Below are 27,428 nucleotides of genomic sequence, written 5' to 3'. Positions count from 1 at the left end.
CGATCAACCACCCTTTCGGTGAAGAAGTACTTCCTGATGTCGCCATGAAGTCTCCCATCTTGTTGCCGTGGGACCTGTAAGGAAAAAGTTATCTTCTTCCACCTCAGCACAGCCTGTAAGATATTTGAACGTCTCTATCATGTCTCCCCTCTCTCTGCGTTCCTCGAAAGAATATAATTGCAGCCTGCTTAGATGTTCTTCATATGGGAGATCCTTGAGTCCTGAGGCCATCTTAGTGGCCATTCTCTTCACCGATTCCATTCTCTTCACATCCTTTCGATAATGTGGCCTCCAAAACTGAACACAGTACTCCAGATGAGGTCTCACCATGGACCTGTACAACGGCATTATAACTTCAGGTTTTCGACTGACAAAACTTCTTCGGATGCAACCCAGCATTAGTCTAGCCTTGTTTGAAGCTTTCTCCACTTGATTGGTAGTGTTCATATCATCACTAATGATTACACCCAGGTCCCATTCTGCGATAGTTCTTGTTAAGGTTTCACCATTCAGGGTGTATGTTCATGAACATGAGCTAGGATTTAACAGAGAGAGGAAAAGCATTTTTTGTTTGTTAATTTTGTTTACACCACAGTGCCAGTATGGGTAGGAGAGGGCAAAGGGGGTAGAGTGGTTGAAGAAGCTATAAAATAAACCCACCAGGATGTTTGATAAAAACACCCAATTGGGCAAGAAAATTGAATCGAATCGAAAAATTGATTCAATAGGCTGAATCGAATCGAATCAAAATTGTTTTTCCTGAATCGGCAGCACTAGTAAAGACTGTTCAGTGAAGCTGTAAGCTGCACAGTGAAGCCTGGACTCAGCATAGTGGGCTTTCGCAAATTGCTGTTTTCTTTGGACAAGGAGGGGCTTGGACCTACAGCCCTGCTTCTATTGTAAGTTTGGCTTTTGAAATCCATGCTACAAGTTTTTGTAAAATGTGTCACAAGTGCTAAAGTAGTTTGCTTCCTTGTTATCAGATCAATTCAATGTGTGGTGTGGAATGTAATGCTGTGGGGTTCCTCAGGGCTCCTTGTTATTCCTGATTTTGCGTGGCATCTCAGCATGGGAAATGAGTACGTTTGATACTGAATTCCATATAAAATTTCTAGATTCTTTTATTGTAATCAGCACTGGACAATATTTAGAATTTAAGCGTTGTTATTGTATTGAATTATTTTATAAATGTTGTTGACTTCCAGCTGTTAATACACAGTATGCAAAGGAAGACCAGGGGAAAGCAATCATGAGCGTGAACACATTTCTGACAGTGGCTGCTTGTTGGCTTGCCTGAAATAAATTGATACTAAATGTCAACAAGACAGTGATAATGTGGCTGTCATGGAACAAGAGGCCTTTGACAATGTTGGAGATTGGTATCAGATGTTTTGTATTAGAAACTACTTAGCTGTGTGTGATGAGTGGTATATAAAGTCACAGACACAAAATCAAATCAAACTGGGATGTGAAAAAAAAAAATGCTCCTTCAGCCCCTGGGGTATAGGGATTCAAAAGATAAACTTCGAAAACATCACTGAACTTGTGTTTAATTATAATTCACAGGCTCGTGTATGATGTGTTTTTAAGGTGGTGATAGATGTCAATGCAGTAGAGCCAGAGGACTCACTAATTTGTACAAGACCCTGACACAACTTTCTTTCCCCTGTGTGCATATTTGAGGAGTTACTCGTGCTGCTAAGGACCTTCTATTTAGTGTTCTGCACCCTGCTTCTAAGGGTCTTCATCCTCCACACGAAGGCTATAGTTATCAGCACTCCAGTTATCAATCATCACGGCAACAAGAGCTCAATAGTCATCGCTGTAATGCTTAATGAGTAACATCTAGTCTTTTCCTAGGCCATCTACCTATCTCCCACTGTCCAGGACAGATGGGATACCCATTCCCTGCAAGAGATCAGCAAAGATTCTATAAGCAGAATCACAAGACAAAACTTCAACTTCTCTTCATCTTTCTACTTCTAACTAGATTCAAAAGCCTGGGCATATCTGAAACATTTGTACACCCCAGCTTCTTGATGACCAAATCCCATTTGAACTCTAACTGGATCTTAGAGGCATAGTATTGAGGCATAATACAATTCCATGAAGTAGCCATGCATAGGTCTGCAGGTATCCATAAGCCTCAATTCAACAATATCTTAGCTGCTTTTAAGATGGGCTAGAATGTATGGGATAGCTCTCCAAACAACAATATAAGAGGATCCTACTTTATAAGTATAAACCTACAGAATCCATGAATGTGAGGTTTTATTGGTTTTCTTGAGAATTCTACATTCTCTAATCACTGTGATGAGTAAGGTATCTGCACCACTTCTCTCGTTTCCCTCATGTTGAAAGCCAGGTGAAGAGTCAAAATCTTCATAGGAACCATGAGGGATGAGGAAAATCTGGAGGGATCCCCAAGAAGGGAGTGGGCTAAAAGCAGCCCAGGAAACCTCGGTGTTGTAGGAAAGCTCTAGGAAGAAAGGAAAACCTGGTTGGCATTCCATCAAGAGAGAGGGAAACAGGAAGTCCCAATAGACCTTAATGCTTAAAGAGGTAAAAACCTATAGGAAATGCCTGAACCAAGATGGGATGTGGAAAGGACAGGCACCATTCTAGAAACTTCCTGTTCAAGATATAAAAACCCCAGTGAGACAGGGTGAAGGGATGGAGACGAAGGAGCAGGACTGACAGAGTCATAAGAACATAAGAATTGCCGCTGCTGGGTCAGACCAGTGGTCCATCGTGGCCAGCAGTCTGCTCACGCAGCGGCCCTCTGGTCAAAGACCAGCGCCCTAACTGAGACTAGCCCTACCTGCGTATGTTCTGGTTCAGCAGGAACTTGTCCAACTTAGTTTTGAATCCCTGGAGGGTATTTTCCCCTATGACAGACTCCGGAAGAGCGTTCCAGTATTCTATCACACTGTGGGTGAAGAAGAACTTCCTTATGTTCATACGGAATCTATCCCCTTTCAATTTTAGAGAGTGCCCTCTCGTTCTCCCTACCTTGGAGAGGGTGAACAACCTGTCCTTATCTACTAAGTCTATTCCCTTTAGTACTTTGAATGTTTCTATCATGTCCCCTCTCAAACTCCTCTGTTCAAAGGAGAAGAGGCCCAGTTTCTCTAATCTTTTGCTGTACGGCAACTCTTCCAGCCCCTTAACCATCTTAGTCACTCTTCTCTGGACTCTTTTGAGTAGTACTGTGCAGGGACGGATTAATGAATAGGCCCAGGAGGCACGTGCCTAGGGCCCGAAATTTCAGGAGGGCCCGCTGAAGAAGGACAAATAGAGAGCAGCTGCCCTACTGTCTCCCTTCACATCGCCTTTTTTTTGAGTGATACGGCTAAGTCCCCCCCCCCCCCCGGGCAGTTAAGATTGGCTACAGGGCCCCCCCCCCACACTTAAGATAGGGTACGCCCCCCTCCCTCCGGCATCAATGGCACTTATAAGATCAGCAATGGGCTCTCCGATATCAGCAACAAGTAAGATTGGCAATGTGGTGCTCAGCCCAAAGCTTCCCTCAGACGCAGTTTCCTGTTTCTGCCCGGACAGTTCGTGTCAGAGGGGAAGCTTTGTGTTGAGCACCGCATTGCCGATCTTACTTGTTGCTGATACCGGGGAGCCCGTTGCTGATCTTAAGTGTTTGGGGGGGGGGGGACCATAGCCAATGTTAACTATCCGGGGGGGGGGGGGTGCCTTAGCTGTTAAAAAAAAAAAGCGATGTGAAGGGAGACGGTAGGGCAGCTGCTCTCTGCCCTATTAAGTGCTGTTGATGCCGGAGGGATGGGGGCTCTTAGGAGGGGGGGTTATTTCTGATCTTACTTGTCCCCATTTGAAAAAAAAGGCAGAAACATAGGTGAGTGGTGACCCTCAAAGGTGAGGGGAAGGGAGGGAGATGGGCCTGGGGTAGAGGGAGAGAGAGAAGAAGCAGATGATGGAAGTGGGGAGAGAGAGAGAGGAGAGAGAGGAGGAGAGAGCAAATGCTGAATGGAAGTGGATAAAAAACACATTCTGGATGGAAGGAGGGGATAAAGAAAAAGGGCATATACTGGATGAGGGAAGAAGAGAGTTAGTGAGACAGTGGAGGGGTGAAGGAAAGGGGTGGCAATCTATAGGTACACACAGTTAAAAAAGGGAAACTCAGGACTGAATAGTAAGAGAGAATTTAATTTAGACAGATGCAGAAATAGAGAAGAGAGACATGCCAGAGCATGGGAAGAAAGGGGGAAGGAGACAGAAATATCAGACCTGAGTGGAGGAAATGAGAAGAGAGGGGGAAGGAAGGAAAGATGGAAGGAGAGAGATGCCAGACCATGAGGGGAACAGAGGGAAGAAGATGGATGCCAGACCAAGGGGGCAGGGGAGGGCAGGAAGAGAAATGGAAAGATGAAAGGAGGTTGGCAGACAATTTCTGGAAGGCGCAGACAGTGGATGGAAGGAAGAAAATGACACGATGAGGAAAGCAGAAATTGGGAGACAAAGGTTGTTAGGTGCCATTATCTTGTGATCGAGTCCTAGTCCAATATTAGATGAATATTGGAAAAGAGCAAAGAATACCAAAACCCCCTATACCTTTGCTTCATCGACTACATCAAAGCTTTTCACTGTGTGGATTACAATAAACTATGGAGAACGCAAGTGCAAATGGGAAGACCCAAACACATAATTCAGCTGCAAATCAAGATGACAAAGGTAGAAAAAAAATTATTTTTTAATTTTTTTGCTATAGGATAAAGCAGTATTGTAGCTGTGTTGATAAATGTTGATAAACAGAAAATGCAAATATGGCGATTGTTTTATTGGACTAATTTTAATACATTTTTGACTAACTTTTAGAGACCAAATTCTCCTTCCTCAGGTCAGGACAGGATACTTATGTGCCTAGGGGCCCTGAAAGAATTAATCCTGCCCTGGTACCGTGTCAACTGGATAACTGACAAGGAATCTAGCTGTAGAAATAAATCAATATCTCGGGGATTATAATAATTCAACTCAGCATTCAATAAACAAATCGTAATTTTAAAAAAATGCTTCAAAAAAGTATATATAGCAGTATAAAAGAAATAAAATTGAAATATACATCAGTATAAACAATAATAATATGTTAGTGAATGTGCTCAGCACCCCCACACACATAATGAGTACAGACCAATGAGTTAGAGAACCATCACTGCAGCATTCTGTCCTCTCATATACCTCCAATTTGCTAGCAAAATTTCCTAGCAATAGAAATGTATTCAATATCATTCAATATCATCAAAACATGATGACAGCGTTTCAGTAGTATACTTACTCCAACCAAATGGCATATTTCAATAATGGAAAAGCCAGCACAGTAGGTAATAATAGGTAAAGATGGTCATTTATCTGAATGCTGGATGCTGTCGTATGATGGTTCCAAAAGTTTCAGCATCTCCAATATGCAGATGCACTGCTCTACACTCATTAATTATCTTAACGAATTACCAAACTTTAAGGCTTGGCCATGGTGCATGATCTTAGTGTAAAGTACCAAAGGTGTCATCCAATAGTGTCCAAAAAGTGAAAAAAGACCCTCACCAAGGAATCAAAAACAGCTCTAGTCTCATTTAAATTGACCACTCCTCAATCTAGCTGAGCATATTTCACAAGAAGCACAGAAATGAGAACCTTGACAAAAAGATGAACAATATAATGTTTTTGGTTAAGACACGTCTGTAGCAAATAGATGAAACCAGGGATATGTTTTTCCTGTTATTTTTACTTCATTAATTAACAGCCGGAGGCAGAGGATAGTATGAAATTCCATGTTGAGTGATGTTCTGTCCAGGGAGTGGAGGCTGTTTTCGAGGCTGTGCTTAAGCCATTGAAATGAAGAAGTCAGTCTTGGATTTGGGATATGGAAATGAAAACCCTGTTAAACTCAGTTTCCTGAGAGAGCACTAATGTCCTGAATTGATCTTGTTTGCATGTTGTCTAGCTCCAGGCAAACATTTCAAGAGGTATGTGGGGGGTAGGGGGCACTCAAGCAGCAGGTGAAGAATAGGGGGCGCACAGCATGGCGATGCCAGGCACTACTGCCCTGGGCACCAACCTCCCTCGCTACATCACTGGTTGTCATGGCCAGACAATTATCAAAGGTACAGTGTATGTATATTTTCCCTTTGAGAATTAGTCCAAAGTCTTAGCATAAAAATACTCCCACTCCTTATCCTATTTAGAGGTGAATCTGCATTCAGATGCACTCTTAAATAACAGTGACAGTGGATAGCGTTAAGCATGCCAATACCAAGTTACACTAGTATTCTATAATGAAACCTGGATACCCTTATAGAATGAGCTCCTCCTTGGGGCATCTAAGTGTGGAGCCCACTTACAGAATTGCCTTTGTAAAAGCCTTGAACGATGCCTTTGTAAAAAGCCTTGAACCAGATGCTTCAACTCTACTTGCCAGCAAATACACATGCAATCATGTAGGTCTTTATACATATTTTGCAAAAAGCTCCACATTAAGCAGAACTCTTTGGTTAAAAAACTGGGGAAATGTGAATGTCCTGACTTAGACATTCTTTTTTCCATATAGAGCCCCAATGCAAAATAGGGCCTCTTATTCCAGGTTACAATGCATCTTGCCCCTGGGATGAGTTTTTGGAAACTAAAAATAATTTTCAAGTATTTAAAATTCATTATGACTATTGTTTTGATTGCTCATTTGAGCTGAAATAATCAAGGAAAAAAAGTCATTAAGATGCAAAAAAAAAAAGTAATTTATGAGTCAGTTACAGAAAAATAAAAAATCTGTAAAAGGTGTGCTAATTAATTATCTTTTTAAGTGGATTTACAAATCATGAACCAGGTACAGGAGCAGATTAATCATAAGGCAGGTAACCTAGGGCAGCAGCTTCTTGGGATAGCAAAGAGCAGCATAGACTTTGACAGCCACATATATCCAAAAAAACAGCAGCACTATTAACCTGCACTATACTCTAGCACTGTATAATATTTCAGCACAATATACTGTATTTAGAACATTAAGGAAGAACTAGATTCTTATTTTTACAGGTCAAGTTTATTTGCAAGATTATTTAGGAAATGCAATGACTATCAATTTAGGGATCTTTGCACAAAGAGAATGTGCCACAAGATAAAATATTGTTAGAGAGAAACTGACTGATTAACTATGCTGCAGGAAAGTAATTGACTCTGATAATAAAGTCCTGTGTCTGCAGAGGATAGCTTGAAGCAGAGGACAGCTTAAAGAGATGATGGTCTCTTGCTGGGAAAAAAGCTCTCTAGTTGCAGAAAGGCCGAGAGAGGAACATGGAGACTTAGATGCAGAGGAGATGTCCAGCAAAGTGTGTTGCAGGTCCAGCAGCGATCCAAAAAAGGAAGGAGCTTAAGTGAATCTTACCTTTTATAGACTACAGGAGCTGGACTACAGGAACAGTTCAAATTGGTTTCTGTTCTGGGTCTTGGTAATATCATATGATTTAACTTCATATGATTCCTAGCTGGGCCCTAATTAGATTTCAAGAGGATCATTGTCTGGAAATGTTTAGTGGCTTTTGTCTCATTACAACATCTGATTGCTAGGTATTGTTCATGGAAACTGGAGTTGTTAACACTTTAACTTTTATTGTTGTGCTTATCTTGGAGACCGAAGGCCTGTTGTAGTAACTTTTGTCCTTTTGTTGTGCATATCTTGGAGGGTAGAATTCTGTTTGACACTGGTACACCATTCTGCCTCTCTTTTGTAATCCACTGAATTGGCACTTTACTTCTTTTGTTTCACATTTTTCAGTATACTGAAGACAGATGGCCTAGGTTCATTCAGAGTTTAGTATAAGAAATTATAGAGCTATATTCACTAAGCAAACTGATCATGTACCAATTGGTTTGCGACCCCTTTGCAACCAGATTTCCCTCCGGCTCGATTCACTAACCTCTCCTGTGATCCGCTTCCAATCCGTGCATGCAAATGAGGGGAAACGCATGCAAAGTAGACAAGGACGCGATTCACCAAATAAATTTTTGAAACCAACTGGGCTGGCTGATCAACCCAAGAAGCGACTGCTGTGGACCAGTCACAAACGTCTTTCTGACTCTCCAGCTCCATTGAAGCCATGCTCTCTCTCCTGCTCTCTGCACGCCCTGCTTTCTGTTGGCCTGATGCTTTTCCCTGGATCTCTCCTGCCTGCTCTGCCCCAAATCACCGCTCTGCTCTTCCCCGATCTCTCCTGCCTGCTCTGCCAAGATCTTTTCTACCTGCTCTCTCCTGAATCGCTGCCCTGCTCTCTTTCGAATCGCCGCCCTGCTCATCCCCAGATCTCTCCTGCCTTCTGCCCCGAGTCTCTCCTTCCCTTCCCCACACTGGGAGCCTGTGGTTTTAACCCGCGGGTTTACAACGGGTTAAAACCACGGGCTCACTGGGCTAAAATAGTAAAAAACCCAATCAAAATATTAAAAAATGAACACAAAATGCATGTGCAGACCATTTGCAGGGAAAGCAGATGGTCTGCGCATGCGTCATGATCACACACTACCGATCCATGCGGGCATAGGGGGGCGTTCCTCCGATCACTCTCATTACAATATTGGGCTATTGTGAATTGGTCAGGCCTGCTGGAATCGGCCCTGGATTGGACCCAGAAGTCAAGCTTAGTGAATCTATCCTATAGTCCTTAGATATAATTCTTAGATTCAGATCCAGCAAAATAAATCATATGATGCTACATATTTCCCTCTCTTGATTCTTAGAGACAATATTAATGGTAATTTTGGAACAAAGATCACAAATAAGTATAACAGAACCTAATCAAAAAAGTGACAATCTTAACACTAACCTGATAAATCACCAAAATAACAATAGAAAATATAGTAAAACAAAATGAACATTGAAGATATTGGGAAAACTGTGTCTTTTAACAATAACAACTGTGGACATTATACCTTGGAAAATGTCACTTACAGACATTATGACTACTGTAAACTAATAATCATTATTATCGATTATGTGTGTGCTCTTACGCATGACTTTACATTGAAGTTGATGGGCATTTACCATTGATCAATATGGACATCCAGTATCCAGTTATGGTTAACAGTTTTGGTCAAAGTCTGGCTTTGCAATTCAACTCACATGCCTTTAATCATACAAGTATCACATGCCCCTATCCCGAGACCAGCTCTGATTTTTTGTAGATACTTCAGGGGCAAACAATAGGTTCACTCCTACTCCCCCTGTTGGTATCACGTAATAGCTTCATGGTATGACACTGTAGATCCGGTTGTGAGTCATCATCTTCTGGATCTGGTAAAACATTCTTTTAACCCAATATGCAAACCAACTCATGAGAATAAGAGTGAGAAGCTGCCCAATTAATATCACCACAATGGAATGAAACAATCTGTCTAGTATACCATTCTAGTGACTTTCCAAGGAAAATATCCCATCATGAATGTTTTCCTATGTCCTCTATTTCAGAGGCTAATTGGTGTATTCATTTTATGTCCTTAGTGGTTTTCTCTTACTATCATGTTTCATTTTTAAGTCTCTTCAAGGATCTCTGTATAATAGATTGAACTCATACAGATTGTAAGTGTGTTACATTAAAGCCTAAGGGAAGAGGTAAAGTTCAGGTGTAGCGATGAATAGATCTGTGGAAACATACTGCATTATAGGTCTGGAATAACTAAAATCATATCCTGTAACCTTAGTGACATCACATAAACATATATTTAAACTTTCAGTTACTTTTTTTTTTCCATATCTTTATTCATTTTGAAACCAACATCAAGTGCAACATATTATCAAACAATTTATAAAATAAACAGCACTTAATTCCATCAAATGATATAATAATAAATACATATCCCTTCCCCCCAATGACCAAAATAAGCAGATTACAATTAAAAAATAAATTAAATACATATTTTCCCCCCTACCTGGATATGTATAATCAATCTTCAGTTACTATAAACAGCTTACCATTGGCAATAATAAAGGTACAGATAGTTCTAATGTATAAACAAGACTGAGAATATGGAACTTCTATACTACTATTATCATTAGAAATATGAAAAGCACAACTACCATTAAGCATGCAATTATCATAACTTCCTTATACTTATCTAAAGGAACACATCTAATTGGCCTGTTAAGGCACCATGAGGTATCCTCCAAGTAAAATAAACATAATAAAAATACACTTTGTGAGGAGAGACAATTTAATGTACTGAATGTAGCAAAAGGTTACAGTATTCATCTACTTAATGTGATAAAAAAGTAGATAAGAGAGACAGTGCTCTTGTATTTAATGTACTTAGTATGATATCCAGAAGCTATACCTTTTATGTTCTGCACACAACTAATATTTCATCCATGTCCCATAGAATTGCATTCAAAGTGCAAACCAATTATTCTTCCATGTTTATGGATAAACTTTTGATTCCATACATAACCTCAAGAATGCTTAGATCATCACAACATTATCTTCTTTCAGTTCCCTCTGTTAGACAGCTATTCTATGACAAAACCTGCAAAACAATTGTTTTAGTGGTAGCGCCTTCGCTTTGGAATTCTCCCAGTAAATTTGAGGCAGGAAACCAACTCTGATAAATTCAAGTCTAACCTCAAAGCCGTCCTTTTTAAAAATGCATATGAGATATAGACCCAGAACCTAATCTTATCTAACCCATATGTCCTTACGTTTTATCCTCCCCCTTCTATTTTTTATTTTAGGCTACGTATCCCACCCTTTTCCCTTTTATGTCTTGTGCATTTGTCCTTTTTTATGTCTTGTGCATTTGTCCTATTTTATTCATGTATATCTAATCCCTTTTTAATTTTGATAATTGCATTATGTAAACTGCTTAGGAATGTCAAGCGGTATATCAAGACTTAATAAAATTCAAAACTTCCCTGTATTGATTGTATCTGGTAGAATATATAAAGAGACAATTTTAAGTTGAAACAATTTTTTATTAACAGATATCAAATATACAACAAAGAATATACAACATCCACAAGAAGATCCATACATATATTTTGAATATATTATATATAACTATGAAATTAAATAACAATGGGCACAATTTCAATAAATGTAAAGCTTTTTTTACACCATCTTATAAGATCAACTTTAACTGAGGTGCTGGTGGTGATATATTGGTCACGAAAGACCTACTCCTGGTTCTCTAGTATGCACACAGAACCCTGGATACCAAATTGCACTTTTTTTTAGTGATTATCAATTGTTCAAAAAGGGTGATTTATAATAATAATAATAACTTATTTTTTTATATACTGCCAAAGCCATAAAAGTTTGAGGCAGTTTACAATAAGAGATGCTGGACAATCAGCGAATTGGGTACATTATAAAGTCATCGAATATAAGGTACAGGATGGGAGTAGTGAAACACTATAAGATCTATCAGTCTATGGGAACCTCCTACCAGCAATTAAGGAGTTCACCTGGGTATATCCACAGTTATTGTGCACCCTAGTTATTGTGCATGGTTTACCCACAAACATCACAAATCATTACCCTAGGTTTAATTAAATTATCATGCTCAAAAGTGCTGTGTGCAAAAATAATATAGAGAAATCAAAAGTGTTGAAATACAATATCGCTTAAACCCATAAATCCTTATAAGAGAAGTTTCCATCATGATTTCAAGAAATAAATGTAGACGGAAACTTATCTTGATTATGTCCACAAATGTCCAAAAGTTTCCTTAAGAGGGGATGTCTCAGCTGATTGACCTACAGAGTGCCCCATTTTGTATCCTTCAGGCGCAAACTCAGTGACACAACCCGCTATTATAAGGTGTTAACTTCTCCATATCATTGCGGCAATGATATGCAGAAGCTAACATCTTATAATAGCAGGTTGTGCCCCTGAGTTTGCCCCTGGAGAAGGATACGATATGGGACATCGTCAAGATAAGTTTCCGTCTACATTTATTTCTTGAAATCACGATAGAAACTTTCATAAGGATTTCATAAGTGATGATTTCTTTATATTATTTTTTGCGCATAGCACTTTTGAACATGATAATTTAATTAATCATAGGGTGATGATATGTGATGTTTGTGGGTAAACCCTGCAGTGTGCTCTAGGGTGCACAATAACTGTGGATATACCCAAGTGAACTTCTTAATTGCTGGTAGGAGGTTCGCATAGACTAATAAATCACTCTTTTTGAACAATTGATAATCACTGAAAAAGTAAAATTTGGTATACAGGGTTCTGTGTGCAAACTAGAGAACCCAGAGTAGGTCTTTCATGATTGCATATCCTTCTTGAACCCTCTGAATCTTTTTGAGGCTATACATATTTTTGGTGATATATTGATGACATTTTTGTCATCTGGCAGAGGTCTAAAGATGTTTTCTGCATTTTTTTTTCTTCTTTAAATACTTGCCATGCATCTATTAAGTTTGAATTTAACTGTCAGGTTTCATCTATTACATTTTTGGATGTGTTTCTTTGAATAAGGGGAAATTTTTTACTTCAACATATGTTAAGACAACTGATCATAATATGCTTTTACTTTATATGAGCACTAGTGTTTAAGCCCGTTACATTAACGGGTGCTAGAGTAGATGTCTGACTATATGGGGGGGTTTCTTTGTCTCTCTCTCCTTAGACGCTGTCTGTCTGTCTGTCATTTTTTCTGTCTGTCTGTCTCCCTGGCCCCTTGCCTGCCTGTTTATCTCTGTTGCGCCATGCCTGCCTGTCTCTCCATGGCCCCCTTCTGTTTTCCCCCCTCCCAGAGCAAAGCATTATTGCTGGCTGCCCCCCAGCATACCCCTCCCTCCAAAGCAGCCCCCTTTCCCTCTCCCCTTGCCCCCTGTTGTGCCATGCCTGCCTGCTCCGTGGCCCCCTTCTGTTCCCCCCCTCCAAGAGCAAAGCATGACTGCTGTCTGCCCCCAGCACACCCCTCCCCCAAAGCAGCCCCCTTTCCCTCTCCTCCTTCCCCATGTCGTGCCATGCCTGCCTGCTTTGTGGTCCCCTTCTGTTCCCCCCATCCAAGAGCAAAGCATGATTGTTGTCTGCCCCAGAACACCTCTCCCCCCCAAAGCAGCCCCCTTTCCCTCTTCCCAAAGCTGCCCCCTGTAGTGCCATGACTGCCTGCTCCATGGCCCCCTTCTGTTCCTCCCCTCCCAGAGCAAAGCACTATTGCTGTCTGCTCCCCAGTACACCACTCCCCCTAAAGCAGCCCCCTTTCCCTCTTCCCCTGGCCCCCTGTTGTGCCATACCTGCCTGCTCCATGGCCTCCTTCTGTTACCCCCCACCATGATTGCTGTCTGCCCCCAGCAAACCCCTCCCCCCAAAGCAGCCCCCTTTCCCTCTCCCTGTTGTGCCATGCCTGCCTGCTCCATGGCCCCCTTCTGTTCCCCCCCTCCCGTTCTTACCCTCCCTCCATCCAAGGTTCCTGGTGTCTTTGGCCCACTGGCACAAACTGCAGCCACCGCTGCTGATCCTCTTCAACAAAGCTGCTTGCTGAGGTTCGCCGGCCGGCTGTAGTGAACCTCGCAGGCTGCTCTCCACATCGGTAGCATGTTTCCTCTGATGCAATTACGGCAGAGGGAACGTGCTAACGAGGTGGAGAACGGCCTGTGAGGTTCGCTATAGCTGACCAGCGAACCTCAATAGGCTGCTTTGAAGAGGAGCAGCAGGGCGGCAGCGGTTGGTGATTGAGGACGGGTGGGGAGAGTCACCAGTGTTCCCTGCCTCTGTGTTCCAAAATGGAATACGGCCAGGGAAGGACACAGCACGCTGCAGGAATCACAAAACCCTAAGTGCGCATGCATGCTTAGGGTTTTATTATAGAAGATTCACATACCCCCCCACCCCTCATTTGAAAACCAATTTCTTGGGACATAGACACATTTGTTACTCTTCTTAGGACTGTTTGAGATCCTCTGAGACCTTGAGTGATAAGTTTTTGATTAGGGGTTATCCAAAGAATGTAGTGGATAGGGCCCATAAAAGAGCACTGTATAACCATAGAGATGATTAATGTCAAAATCTACATGTGGTGATTCAGATATAGCCCTTGTATATGGCATGAAGTGGTCTTCTAGTTCTCTTATATTATCCCAGAAGATTACAGGACATTTCCAAATAATTTCCTCTCATCCGTGTTTTAATGATGATTGATTGATGCTTTCTTTCTTCACGCAATTGAAATCTCAGGGAACATGTGTGTAGATCAGATGTATGGATCCAGCCTATGGTCATGAGTGAAGGAGTGAGTGGACATAGAAAATGTGGACAATGTTTACAATGAACTTTTCAAATAAAACTTTTCAAATAAGTGGATAGGGTACATGAGTATTCCAAACATAGTATAGTGTTGTTACCATGGATACTGGCTATTTCATACCCTGGGAATTTAGAATGTGCTATGATCTCTTGAAAAATACTATAGCTATAAAAAAAAGACATATTTATACAGATTTTACTTTCCTTTAGTCAGAAAAATATATAGTTGAAGACTTGTAAATCCATCATGTGAAAGAACCAGAGTCACTACATCTTGCTGCTGCTTTTGCTTTCACATAAGGTTCCATTCATTTTAGATTCCTTTGACCTTAGAAGGGCAAAGTATATAAAAAGCCTGAATATAAAACATTGTTAAAGCAGGTTTGTGTGATATTCAGACTTTAAAAATATTTAAACTCTGAAAAGAGTTTCAGAGCTTGTTCCCATAGGTGTTCCTCTAAATCTTACCAGCTAGAGAGGTGCATTTCCCAGAAACATTGAAGTGATGGAAAAAAAACAGAGAAAATGGGAAAATTGTGAATAATAAATAACCCTAGACAATACATTTTTTCAAAAAGTTTTGCTTCCTTAAAACAAACTGGTGATTATGATAGACCCCCCTTCAAAACAAACACAAATATAATTTCCCACTGACTTTATCACGTAGGAATTTTGAGAAACATGATGGTATCTTTAATTGACTATAACATGTTTTAATGCACAAAGGTTCTGATGTGCTGTGATAGTTTGCCGTGGCTAAAAGTGTTTTCCTGCTGATTTTCATTTGTACTCAGTGTCTGGTGCATCTCGTTGCAGTGTCCAACAATAGTCAGCCAACATATATTTTTCCATAGTGGCAGTATCCTGGTGAAACCTTTCGCCATGTTCGTCACTGACTGCAATAAAATTTGCAGGGAAGAAGTCCAAGTGTGAATGTAGAAAGTGCATCTTCAGCGCCATGTTGCACTTCATAGTTGTGTATGCTCTAAGAAGTTTGTCAGACAGTTGAATATATTTTGGTGCTCTGTAACTGCCAAGAAAATTCTCAGTGACATCCTTGAATGCTTTCCAGGCGATTTTCTCTGGCCCAAACAGATATTCAAATCTCTCATCACTGATGACGTGTCTGATCTGTGGAACAACAAAAATGCCTTCCTTAATTTTGGTGTCAGTTATTCTTGGAAATATCTTTCTTAGATAAAGAAAACCTTTGCCTTCCTTGCTCATCGCTTTTACAAAATTTTTCATCAGTCCAAGTTTTATGTGAAGAGGCAAAAATATCTTTGTTGGGTCAACAAGTGGTTCATGTACCACATTTTTCTGTCCCGGAACCAAATTCTTGCGGAGTGGACAGTTCATTTGAATGTAATGCAACTCCTTTGAATGTAATGCAATGTCCCATTCACAAATAAAACAACAGTACTTGGTATATCCAAACTGTATTCCAAGATGCAAAGCTACTACTTTAAGATTACTGCAGATGTTCCAGTTGTACTGGATAGGCTTTAACAGCAGTTCCATGTTTTCATATGCTTTTATATAGCCTTTTCAGGCAGCATCCATGAAGCCCATGTATAAGCATGCCCAGGCATGCCCATACTGCATAATTTCCTGGATGTTATGCAACCTGCCTTGAATGTACGCCTGGACATGCTCACACTACTGTATATCCAACAAGGTATAATGTGAGCAATAGGCCTCTATTAAGAATTAGGCTAAGAATTAATTGTGTTAGCCTGAAAGTATAACAAGAAATAATTTTAAAAAGTACTTTTTTGTTAAAATGGTATGTGATACATAATTTTAAACATGATTTTCATGATCAACAGCCACAAATCTGTATGATACACCTCAAAATGTTAAAGAAGCAAAAACTTTGTTGTCCAGCGATTAGACCAGAATAGCAATAGAGTTCATGATATGTACATATATTTATCAAGGCCAATATTCTAGAAACATATTCTTGTATAAACAGCAGGCATTATTAACACATGAATAGCATATAAACATGTAAATGATGATTTTTGAAAGCTTCTGTTTACGGTACATATTGTGGTCAATGCCACAAAGAAATATCAAAGGGCATGGCAATCTACACATATATTCCCCATATTGCAATGGGAATTGAACAAGGGACATCGACGCCTTTGTGAAAGCTTCAGGTTTGAAAATAATAATACATGCAAAATGACACCAGCGCAAGGTTTCAAAAATAATAACCAAGATTTATTGAATTATAGTTTCTATTTTTCCATTATGAGATCAAAAGCGTCAGCATAATTGCTTAACAGTTGCGCTAATGGGAGATCGTCATAGTGGCCAAATGCTGGGCCTCTCACAATGGTCTCGTCTTCCTATCTCATTCCATTCTACTATATAACTTTTAGCTCCGTGAAATCATCAGTATAACAACCAATAACAGTTCACCAAAAAGGTGGTCTTAAAAGTTTAGACAAAGGAAAAATTAAGTTAGGCAGTTTTAGAAAATTACTTTTGATTTCTGAATTAACATTATAACATTATTCAAAAGAATCTACAATTATTAACATGGTGCTGAAAAGTCCTCAACCTCTCCCTAAATTGACAGGTTATAATCTTACACAGTAACTTTAGTCTGGAGGAGGAGAATTGACAGCTTCATGTTACACTGACACAGTGCTAAGCGTGGGCTTCCAATGCCCCCCTTCCTATGCTTAAGACTGAAGCAACAGTCTCTGACTCTAATTATTTCCAGATGTTGTGCTCAGGATTTTTCCTTAGTGTTCTTTTTATAAACCATTTATATCACCACATATCACATTCAGGGGCCCCAAACATTCATAATTTCATTCATGTCTTGGCCATTCATACTTCATGCATTTTATATCTTAGTTTAGAACACGTTATTTTCCTAGCCAGTCTACAGCACATGTGGTATTAATTAACACCACGATGCTGAGAACAAAGACCTGGATACACAAAATGGATTCCTCAACTCAAAATGGATTCCATGTAATCATGTAATCATGATTTCCACCATGATTTGGCTCAACAGCAAAGTACATAAACAGATATTATTATGCTTTCCCTTATATTAATCTGTGGTGTGTTTTTCTCTGGCTTTTACATATTATTCAGATTTTTATTCACCCGTTTTTCCGTATGCTTCTATTTGGGCGTGGTCCTTAACTAACACAGAATTATCTAACTAGAATTACCCAGAATCATACGAAAAACAGGCGCTTTTGTAGAAAAACTCCACAAAAAATACTGCACTATCATGGTCTGACATCCATTCCCATTACCGTCCCATAAACACCACCCCCTGCTGGCCATGAGCCACTACTCCTCAGAATACACATGTAAGGGTAAAATTTTTCACATTAGGATTTCACCAGCTTAAAGGCATATATACATTTTAAAAAACTGCTCATTTAGGACAGGGTGTTAAGGGAGTCATTCTCCTTTATCAGTTTTCTTTTATATCCATCTCCAAAATGTTTATATTCATCTCCAAAATGAAACTAGATTCAAATTGTGGCCTTGCTATTTAAATTATTTAAAATTGGATAGCTACAGGTGGAAGTGGCATTGTGAAATCATCACTTTCACATGTACCACATATGTGCTGACTTCACCAACTGGAAACTGCCTGGTTCATGCTGTTTGTTTTTTTTCAGTGTGTCTTTATAAAATGGCTTCTTCCACTGCATGTGCACTCCTTCAGGTATTTTAGAAAAGTCTCTATGTTGGCAAATTTGTTCCTAAAATACCACTGGAACTGAGCACATCCCAACTTGCATCCTGGGACCATGTTCTGAGTTTCCCAGAAGAAAGATTAAGGAATTTGTTACAAAACCAACCACATCCCAACTTAGACATCTCAGTTCTGATCTCTGTGTCTGAGGGCTAGATTGAGTTTTGGAGTTAGAGAAGGATTTTATGCGTGCCATGGACAGCCAAAAGAACTAACAAATTGATTCTGGAAGAGATCAAACCAGCTATGTCACTAGAAGCCCAAATAATGAAGATACGACTGTGTTATTTTGGTCATACTGTCAGAAAAGAAAGATCATTGGAGAAGGACATCATGTTTGGAAAGATCAAAGGAACCAGGCGAAGAGGGTGACCTCAATCAGATGGCTGGACACGTTGAAAACAACTATGGGGATGATGCTGGAGGACCTTACTGGATTAGCACAAAAACAATTTTTTTTAGATCTGTAATTCGTCAAGTTAAAAGGGGATAGATTCCGTAAAATGTAAGGAAGTTCTTCTTCACCCAGAGAGTGGTGGAAAACTGGAACGCTCTTCCGGAGGCTGTTATAGGGGAAAACACCCTCCAGGGATTCAAGATAAAGTTAGAGAAGTTCCTGCTGAACCAGAACGTACACAGGTAAAGCTAGTCTCAGTTAGGGCACTGGTCTATGACCTAAGGGCTGCCGCGTGAGCATCTTTCTAGCTTTCACCATCACCTTTTCAACCTGTTTGGCCACCTTAAGATCATCACATACAATCACACCCAAGTCCCGGTCTTCTATCGTGCCCATAAGCTCTTCACTCCCTAATCAGTATGGATCTCAAAATTATTTTAGAAGCATTGTATATTTTTTCTGATACTGAACATAGTCAGTAAGAAGAAGATTCTGTTTCTTCAGACTCCTTTAACACCAAAAACTCATAACAGCTTATATTGCTAAAGCAAACTATTTTGTGCAATGCATGGGTGGTTTCAAGCTAATGCTTTTTATTCAGCATTTGAGCTGCTATGCCTCATGAGACAGAGCAGAAGCATGAAGCTTGAAACTACATGGCAACTGACTATCAGCCTAAATTTGTCCAGGAGTTCTAAATCAGAAAACAGATACTGTTTTATAAAAGACTGTAAACACAGAGTCTTTTATAGAACACATATAGAGCCTTAGGAAATATAGCTATATGTGGTGGCACACATGAGAAGAAACTATTTTACAAATTACACATTTAAAAGGAAATTCCCATGCATAAGAATGACAGTTCACATATAAGTAGCAATCTAAGGCCGGATTCTGTAACTGGCGCTGATATTAGCAGCCCCCTTAAAAGTGGCCGCCAATCATGCATCAGCGCTGGTTTCAGAATCGTACCTAGAGGGTTTTTTGGGCCTACATTTCTGGCACTTATCTTTGCATGAATCATGCTTGCAGTTGGGGGGGGGGGAGGGGGTGTCACCAACCCTGTGGCAGGAGAGAGTGGGTATTCCTCCTGCTGATCTTCCACTGAGAGGGGCATCGACAGGGGGTGGCAATGGCTTGGGGGAGGGGCACTAGACTACCAGGCTTTTTTTGGGCTCCATTTAGGAAGAATCGTGGCCATATGTGGTGGTGGATCTGAGCTGCTTTATTTTCCTATCAGTGCCTGAGCCAATCAGCTCTCAGGCATTGACATGAAAGTAAGGCTATGACAGCTCAAACCCTGCTGGTAAATATTGACCCTTATTTCTCATAAATGGAGGGACATTCATTTTGAGAATCACCCTGAGAGGTCATTTTAATATTAATGATCTCATTATAGTACAGTTTTAATATTAATGACCTTATTGTACTACATTTGCATAGTGCAAGCGGAGGCTGCTAGAAAGCATGGAAAAGACCATGGTGAGCCGTTTTAGTAATCGGGCAGTAAAATATATGCATTTAACAATGGTTTAGCACCATTGTTAAATGCATGATGAGTTTAGAGAATCCTGCTCTCAGTGGCTTAGATTGTGTTTTAATTAGCCTAGTGTAGTTTTATCATAGTTCGGTATCATCTGCAAATTTTACAACCTCACTCATCACTCCATCCTCTGGATCATTTAAACAAACTGAGTAGTACTGGACCTAACAGTGACTCTCTGTGTTTACCTCTTTAATGAGTTATTGATCCATGAATTTAAGTTGGCTCCTACCTTATAGCTTATGTTATAGTTTTATAGGCCAAAATAATTGAGGTAGCAGCACAAAATTTAGTTGGTTAAGAAGAGATAGGACTGGTGACATTGTTGTGGCATAAAAAAATTTTGTCTGGACAGTGTTGATATTTATTCATTTCTGTCTGGACAAAGTTGGGCTATGTCTTGTTGCCCAAATAGCAGGCCTAAAGTTATCACAACCATATCCAAATAACATAACCTTGTATATGTGGAGCGGCATAATAAAAAAAAAGTCTAAATCCGTTTTGGGCCTAGGGTGCTGGTTGCCCAAAGTCGGCAGCATCTAATGTCCATTCTCAAAAAATACATCCAAAATATTTTTTTTCCCCCAAAATTCGTCTATTTATACTTCCAGCCATTTGATCATCCAGACCACCAAGTCATCTGTCTTTATACCGCATTCTCATCCAAAATGCCTAGAAAAAGGTTAGCAAAGTGATGGACTGGCCACCCAGACATAGCAACAGAGTAGTGAGGCACCTTAGAGCACTTCTGTGAACTTCACAAAAAGGGTACCACATAAACATCTCACCACAACTCCCTTGCAGGTCATGGTGAGCCCCCCAAAAACTGCTATACCCATCTGTCTATCACCCCAATAGCCCTTATGGCTGCAGGTTATACCTATATGGCAGTACAGTAGGGTTTGAGGGAGGGGGTTTAGTAGGCGCACATTTTTCACCATAAATGCAGTGATTAGAGTGTCTTATGGGCCTGGATCCTCCTCTCTATGGTTCACTAGCCCAACCCCCAGATTACTTAAGCCACCTCTGTGCAGCTCTACTAGGTTTTCCTATGCCAGGTGCTGATATTCTGGAGGTAGGTATGTATGTTTTTATTCCAATTTTTATGACTGTGTGGGGAGTCAGTGATCACTGGGGAAGTGCATGGGGGTCTGTACTTTGTCCTTGCAGTGGTTATCTGGTTACTTTGGATACCTTCTGGGCACTTATACCTGTTTTTAGATTGCCTAAGTCACAACATATAAGTTCCTTCTAGGCAGTCTCGTCAAACTTTTGATTATCGCTGCAGGATGACTTAAGTTTGGTCGGCCCACATCCCGCCCTAACCACTCCACAAAAAAATGCCCCTTTCGCTCTAGATGCACAGTGGCAGTCAAAAGGCCTAAGATGCCTCTAGATATGTCTAAAACCCAGTTCTATTATCGGCACTTGGATGACCCCTTTTAGGTCGCCCAAGTGCTGATTTAGGCGGGTTTTTAGATGTATTTTTATTTCCATTATGTACCTCATAGTATTCAGTAGCATACTACATACCACTTTACATAAGTCACTCTAAAATAAAACTGAAGACTGGCACTTTTGACCTTTAGCAGTAATCTCTGAAGCACCACTGGGGTTATCCTTCCATTTAATTAACAATTCAGTTTTTAGGCATTAAATTTTGCTTATCGTTTCTGTGATACTACTAAACAAAGGCAGCATTGTACAGGGAAATACGAGAAAAATTCTTTACTCAGTGAAGCTTGCAATCTAGTCCAGGCACAGAAAACAAATAGGAGATTTTAGGAATTGTTTTATTAAAGTAAACATGGTTAAAATTGATAAGCTTTTGATCAGAAAAAGAGCCAGGTTTTAAGAAATAAAAACAGCCTCTCAAAATGGTGGATTTTTGTTAGATGGGATTTGAATATGGCCAGTGCACCGTCACCAAAGACTATTCTGTGCAATCAACAACTGCAAGATTGAGAGCTGGGAGTTGGTAATGGAGGAGAAGAGCACTGGTAATAGCAACTTGCCTGATGAGATCACAAGAAAGTGTATAAAGAAAGGAGTGGTAATGAAAAGCTGCAGAATGAAGAACAAGTTGTTGCTTACTAAGCTGCGGTAGAAAGTGGACTTAGCGAACCCTTACACGGCTCTTTTCCACACCTTAAGGCAGTGTGTCGCAAACCTTTTAAAATGCGGCACCCGGAAATGCGCGGATGTCAACACAATGATGTCATGCACATGCGTGATGTCATCACTTCGACATCTGTGCATGCGCAGATATCCTCCAGCTGTGGCCTTGATCCTCCTATTACCGCTAGTTGGGGGGGGGGGGGCTGCAGAAGGAGAAGTGAAGAGAAGGAGCAGAGGTACTGGCGAGGAGCAGAGGTGCCGGCGCCAGCTGACTGACTACTGACATGCCTCTTGCTGCGAGAGGCATAGTCTGTAAGCAGTCAGCTGGCGCCTGCGCCTCTCCTCACCGGCATCTCGGGGCATACTTTGAATCTGCCAGGGCACACAGTGCCTGATTTTCCATTTTCAAAATTAATGGCTATGCACTAATGTTCTCTAAACAGCACTGTAGTTAATAGAAAAGTCTTCTGTGAGAATGTTCATTTAAACTATTCACCAGAACATGTAAATTTATAACATATTCGATTAGTCCTCACATCAAATTTTGCACATTTACAGACCCTCAGAAGTACCACCTAGGACTCAAGTAAATTCATTGTACCAGGCTTTATGTACTACTTTCTCACCGGATCATGAAAGTTTTATCAAAACCTTTATAAATTTATTTTACCACCTTTTGTGTATATATGGTTAAAGTACTTAGCTTAAAATTGTGGTCTTGCTCTCAGGGATTTTACCGCCAACATGTTTCACTCGAAGGGGTTTTTTCAAGGCTCATATCCCTTTGCTATGCTTACCGCCGCTTTAACCGACCACTGAAATTAATTTTAAAAAGTACATAAAACCTGGTACAATGAATTTACTTGAGTCCTAGGTGGTACTTCTGAGGGTCTGTAAATGTGCAAAATTTGATGTGAAGAGTTATCGAAGGTGTTATAAGAACATAAGAATATAAGAGTTGCCTCCGCTGGGTCAGACCAGAGGTCCATCGCGCCCAGCAGTCCGCTCCCGCGGGCGGCCATCAGGCCCATGACCAGTAAGGTGATCCTTGTCTAAATCATTGTCCTTCTATCTATACCCTATCATATCCTATCTCTATCTCTACCTCTATCTATATCCCTCAATCCCCGTATCCTTCAGGAATTTATCCAATCCTTCTTTGAAACCCGGTAGTGTACTCTGTCCTATCACAACCTCCGGAAGCGCATTCCAGGTGTCCACCACCCTCTGAGTGAAAAAGAATTTCCTAGCATTGGTTCTAAACCTGTCCCCTTTCAATTTCTCTGAGTGCCCCCTTGTTTTAGTAGTCCCAAATAGGCTAAAGAATCTGTCCCTTTCTACCTTCTCTATGCCTTCATGATCTTGAAGGTCTCTATCATGTCTCCTCTGAGTCTCTGCTTTTCTAGGGAGAAGAGCCCCAGCCTTTCTAACCTGTCTGTGTATGAAAGGTTTTCCATACCTTTTATCATTTTCGTCGCTCTTCTCTGAACCCTCTCAAGTATCGCCATGTCCTTCATGAGGTACGGTGACCAATATTGGACACAATACTCCAGATGCGGGCGCACCATCGCGCGTTACAGCGGCATGATGACTTCCTTCGTCATTGTTGTAATACCCTTCTTAATAATGCCCAACATTCGGTTTGCTTTCTTTGAGGCTGCTGCACATTGTGCCGTTGATTTCATTGTTGTGTCTACCAGCACACCCAAGTCTTTTTCAAGGGTACTTTCCCCTAGCACTGATCCCCCCATTTTGTAGCTGAACATCGGGTTCTTTTTCCCTATATGCATGACCTTGCATTTCTCTATATTGAAGTTCATTTGCCATTTATTTGCCCACTCTTCCAGTTTGTTTAGGTCCCTTTGTAGGTCTTCACAGTCTTCCGCGGTTCTAACCCTGCTACAGAGTTTGGTATCATCTGCAAATTTTATAACTTCACATTTCGTCCCCGTTTCTAGGTCATTTATAAATACATTGAACAGCAGCGGTCCGAGCACCGACCCCTGCGGAACACCACTCGTGAGCCTCCTCCAGTCCGAGTAGTGGCCCTTCACACCAATCCTTTGCTTTCTGCCTGCCAACCAGTGTTTAATCCATCTGTATACGTCCCCTTCCACCCCGTGGATCCACAGCTTCCTAAGTAGCCGCTCATGAGGTACCTTGTCAAAGGCTTTTTGGAAGTCGAGATAAATGATGTCTATGAGTTCCCCTTTGTCCATCTGGCTGTTTATCCCTTCAAAGAAGTGCAGTAAGTTCGTTTGGCACGATCTTCCCTTGCAGAAGCCATGCTGGCTCGCTTTCAGTTGTCCATTTTTTTCTATGTGCTCATAGATGCTGTCTTTTATCAGTGCTTCTACCATCTGTCGAATAGTTTGTATGCACTAATGTTGCCATTAGCATGTTTTCACATAATCGAGCGTAAGCTATAACATGTAATTCTTAATGTGCATAGGGTCTTCAGATTACAGATTGTCACAAGCCCGAGTCCAATGCCGGCCTTGTGCCAGGAAAGAGTCACAAAAATCACTCCCTGAAACTAGTCCGGGCCAACCATGTTATCCCTGATAGACAAGAGCAAGAACAGGAAGCACAGGCTGTGTTTAAACCTGAGGCAGAACACAGCCTGATGAAAACTGGTAAGGGCTCTTTAAATCCTCCATTTTGTGTCAAGCTGGCTAAGCAGGGGAGAAGGAAAACACAGCTGAAGGAAGTTCAGCCCCAGAGTAGGGCTGGGCATGGTACAGCAGCTTGGCAGCATTTAGAGGGCTGGCTGACCAAGAGGAAGGGAGACAGAGGAGAAGCTCTCATGTGGAAGGAGTCTCCTAGTTTCCCTGAGCCAAGGGACATTGAGATGTTGGACACTGAACTAGAGGATACAACCCTGGAAAATCCTGAAGGTGAAGCTATGGAGTACAGCACTTTACCTGAGGTGGGAATAGGTGAAGAAATGGAAACTAATTAATTTGGAATTGTTTTTTTTTGTGTGCTGAGTTTTGTGAAATGTTTCCTTTTCTGTTGAACCTGAGGATTTGCTTGGAGTCTGCTAATGAATGAAAGATATGCTAGTCAAGGGTTTTGCTGTTGTGAGAGTTTTTTTTTTCTTGCTTATCAAGAGCTGCTGTGAAACAAAACTTCAGCAAGCAGGTGTGAATATCCTGGAAGTTTGAGACAGGATTTACACTGTGTCATGATGAATAGTTTGGAAGTTTATTTTTCTTTTGGATACCAAAGAACCTTTTGACAAATCTGCCAATGTTTGTTGCTGCATTTGCTAAGGCTGTACAGTGCAGTATATCTTACAGAGTTTGCCAATTACCAATAAGACTCTGGAGGAGTCAAGGACTATTAAGGGACTTTATTACACCTGGGACATTGCTAAGGAACTTTGAAACAGATTTCCAGACCAGGCTGGTTGCTTTCATGTTATGTTATATGTTTTGCCAAGGACCTTTTTTTTTGGAATACATTTTTCTTTTGATGCATTTTACTTTGATTGGTGAATTGAACAATAAATTTGACTTTTGGTTATTCATTACTTACTTGTGTGAGGCCATCCTGTTTTTTCACATAAGATAAGTTTATGCACAACAGGGACTTCCTCCTTCTTGAGGAAGCACGCTGGGGAGAATATTGCGAGCATGGGCCGGTTACTGCAAGCCTTAAGGACCGGCCACGCTACAAGATGGTGTAGTATACTGCATAACACCCCATGACTGAAATCCTCACCAGTCCCATTGCACCTACTCTTTCTTCTTATGCTTAATATAAATCTTTCATTTTAAATTTTAATTTTCCATGTTATGAATCATTAGTAAGTCATTATGAACTTAGCTTTGTAGTGAATGTCTTTTAGCCGACACGTCCCCCCTGTATTAGTATGTAGCATTTACCCCAAATTAGCACAAAAGCCCTTACAACCTATTTTGTAGGTGGTTATGGCTCTGGCACTAAGCAGCTAATAGGCTTCAAAAAACCAAAAAATATTACCAATACAATGAAAAACTCAAGTAGAATAATTGGTAAAAAAAAAAACAACCTTTGACTCCCAACGAAGGATGCCACCTGAAGTTTAAATTTAAATTTAAAACATCCAGATAAGGGGATTTCAGTACAGGATCAGTTATCCCTCTGAATCGCCAAAAGCCCCGGGCAGATATTCATAGGTGACTAGCAACAGACCGAAGGTCTAAATAAACCCTGACCCATACATCATCTTTTCCCTTATTTCAAAACACTTTTCTGGTGCAGATGAATACATATATAAATATAAAGTGCAGGTGTGCATTCAAAGAAGGAAGAAAAAGGAGATATAAGATCTGCTTGAAATCCCCAGAAAAATCAGTCACTAAGCAGCTAAAATACATCAATGTAGATGCACTGATTAGCACAAAGATGCCTATTCTCTGCCCCCCAGACATACCGCCTCCCCAAAAATGTAAAAAAATTAAAAAGTTCTAGCTCATGGTTTTGGAACTTACTACAGCAGGGGTGTCAAACTCAATCACATAAGGGGCCGAAATCAAAAACATAGGCTAAATCGGAGAAATTGAAAGGGGACAGGTTTAGAACAAACGCTAGGAAGTTCTTTTTCACTCAGAGGGTGGTGGATACATGGAACGTGCTTCCAGAGGCTGTTATAGACAAGAAAACATTAAATGGTTTCAAAGAAAGTTTGGATAGATTCCTAGAAGAAAAAGGGATTGAAGGGTATAGATAGATATAGACCACTACTCAGGCGATGGGCCTGATGGGCCGCCGCGGGAGCGGACCGCTGGGCAGGATGGACCTATGGTCTGCCTCAGCGGAGGCAACTTCTTATGTTCTTATGTTCTTATGATACTTAAGGGTCCTTTTAGTGTTAAAACATTTTTATTGAGTTAAATGCCATACAAAGGATGACAAAAGAAAAGAAACAATCAACAATAACAGTCCTCCGACATCCCCAACCCCTCCCCCTACATCTCTTCCCCCATCAACAAAACCCCCAGGAGAAAGTAGGGGCCCACATAACAATCCCAACCAACTACAAAAGAATGACCCGGGAATCTGGACTCTTATAATCCCCGGGCCACAGAAACTGCATGGGCCCTCCCCCTCCATATCCTCACAAAGCGCATATTACACAGAAAAAAATCAACAAAAACAAAACCACCCCATTCCCCCCCCCCAATTCCCCCTCTGACATCCACTGCAAAAGAAACAACAACAAAAAAACCCCACATTCCATCCAGAGCTAAAGGCAAACCCAAGGAGCAATGGAAAATCATAACTCATTCAAGAGTAGACTGCGCCCTTTGAGATGTAAAATCTGAAGATAGGGATCCCAAAGCCGCACATATCGTTGACTCCCTTTCCTGGAACCCTTCGCATCTC

The 27,428-nt window shown here is 40.8% G+C and overlaps 1 protein-coding gene across 9 annotated transcripts in view; it reads left to right on the top strand.

Moving 5' to 3' along the window:
- The window catches only part of ADGRA1 (adhesion G protein-coupled receptor A1), an 873,110-nt gene that overhangs the window by 615,906 nt on the left and 229,776 nt on the right, over positions 1-27,428 (top strand). Inside the window, exon 1 of one of the 9 annotated variants that reach the window (XM_033941645.1) lies at positions 24,902-24,984. The exons of the other annotated variants lie outside the window; for them this stretch is intronic. Coding sequence (XP_033797536.1) covers positions 24,907-24,984 — 78 coding nt within the window. The 5' untranslated portion in view covers positions 24,902-24,906. Of the gene's footprint in view, positions 1-24,901; positions 24,985-27,428 lie in introns of those variants that run through there. 9 annotated transcript variants of the gene reach the window in all.

This window comes from Geotrypetes seraphini, chromosome 4, assembly GCF_902459505.1.
Source record: "Geotrypetes seraphini chromosome 4, aGeoSer1.1, whole genome shotgun sequence".
NCBI lineage: Eukaryota > Metazoa > Chordata > Amphibia > Gymnophiona > Dermophiidae > Geotrypetes > Geotrypetes seraphini.
The sequence above is the reverse complement of the archived record's forward strand: the minus strand, read 5'-3'. Positions and strand labels throughout refer to the sequence as shown.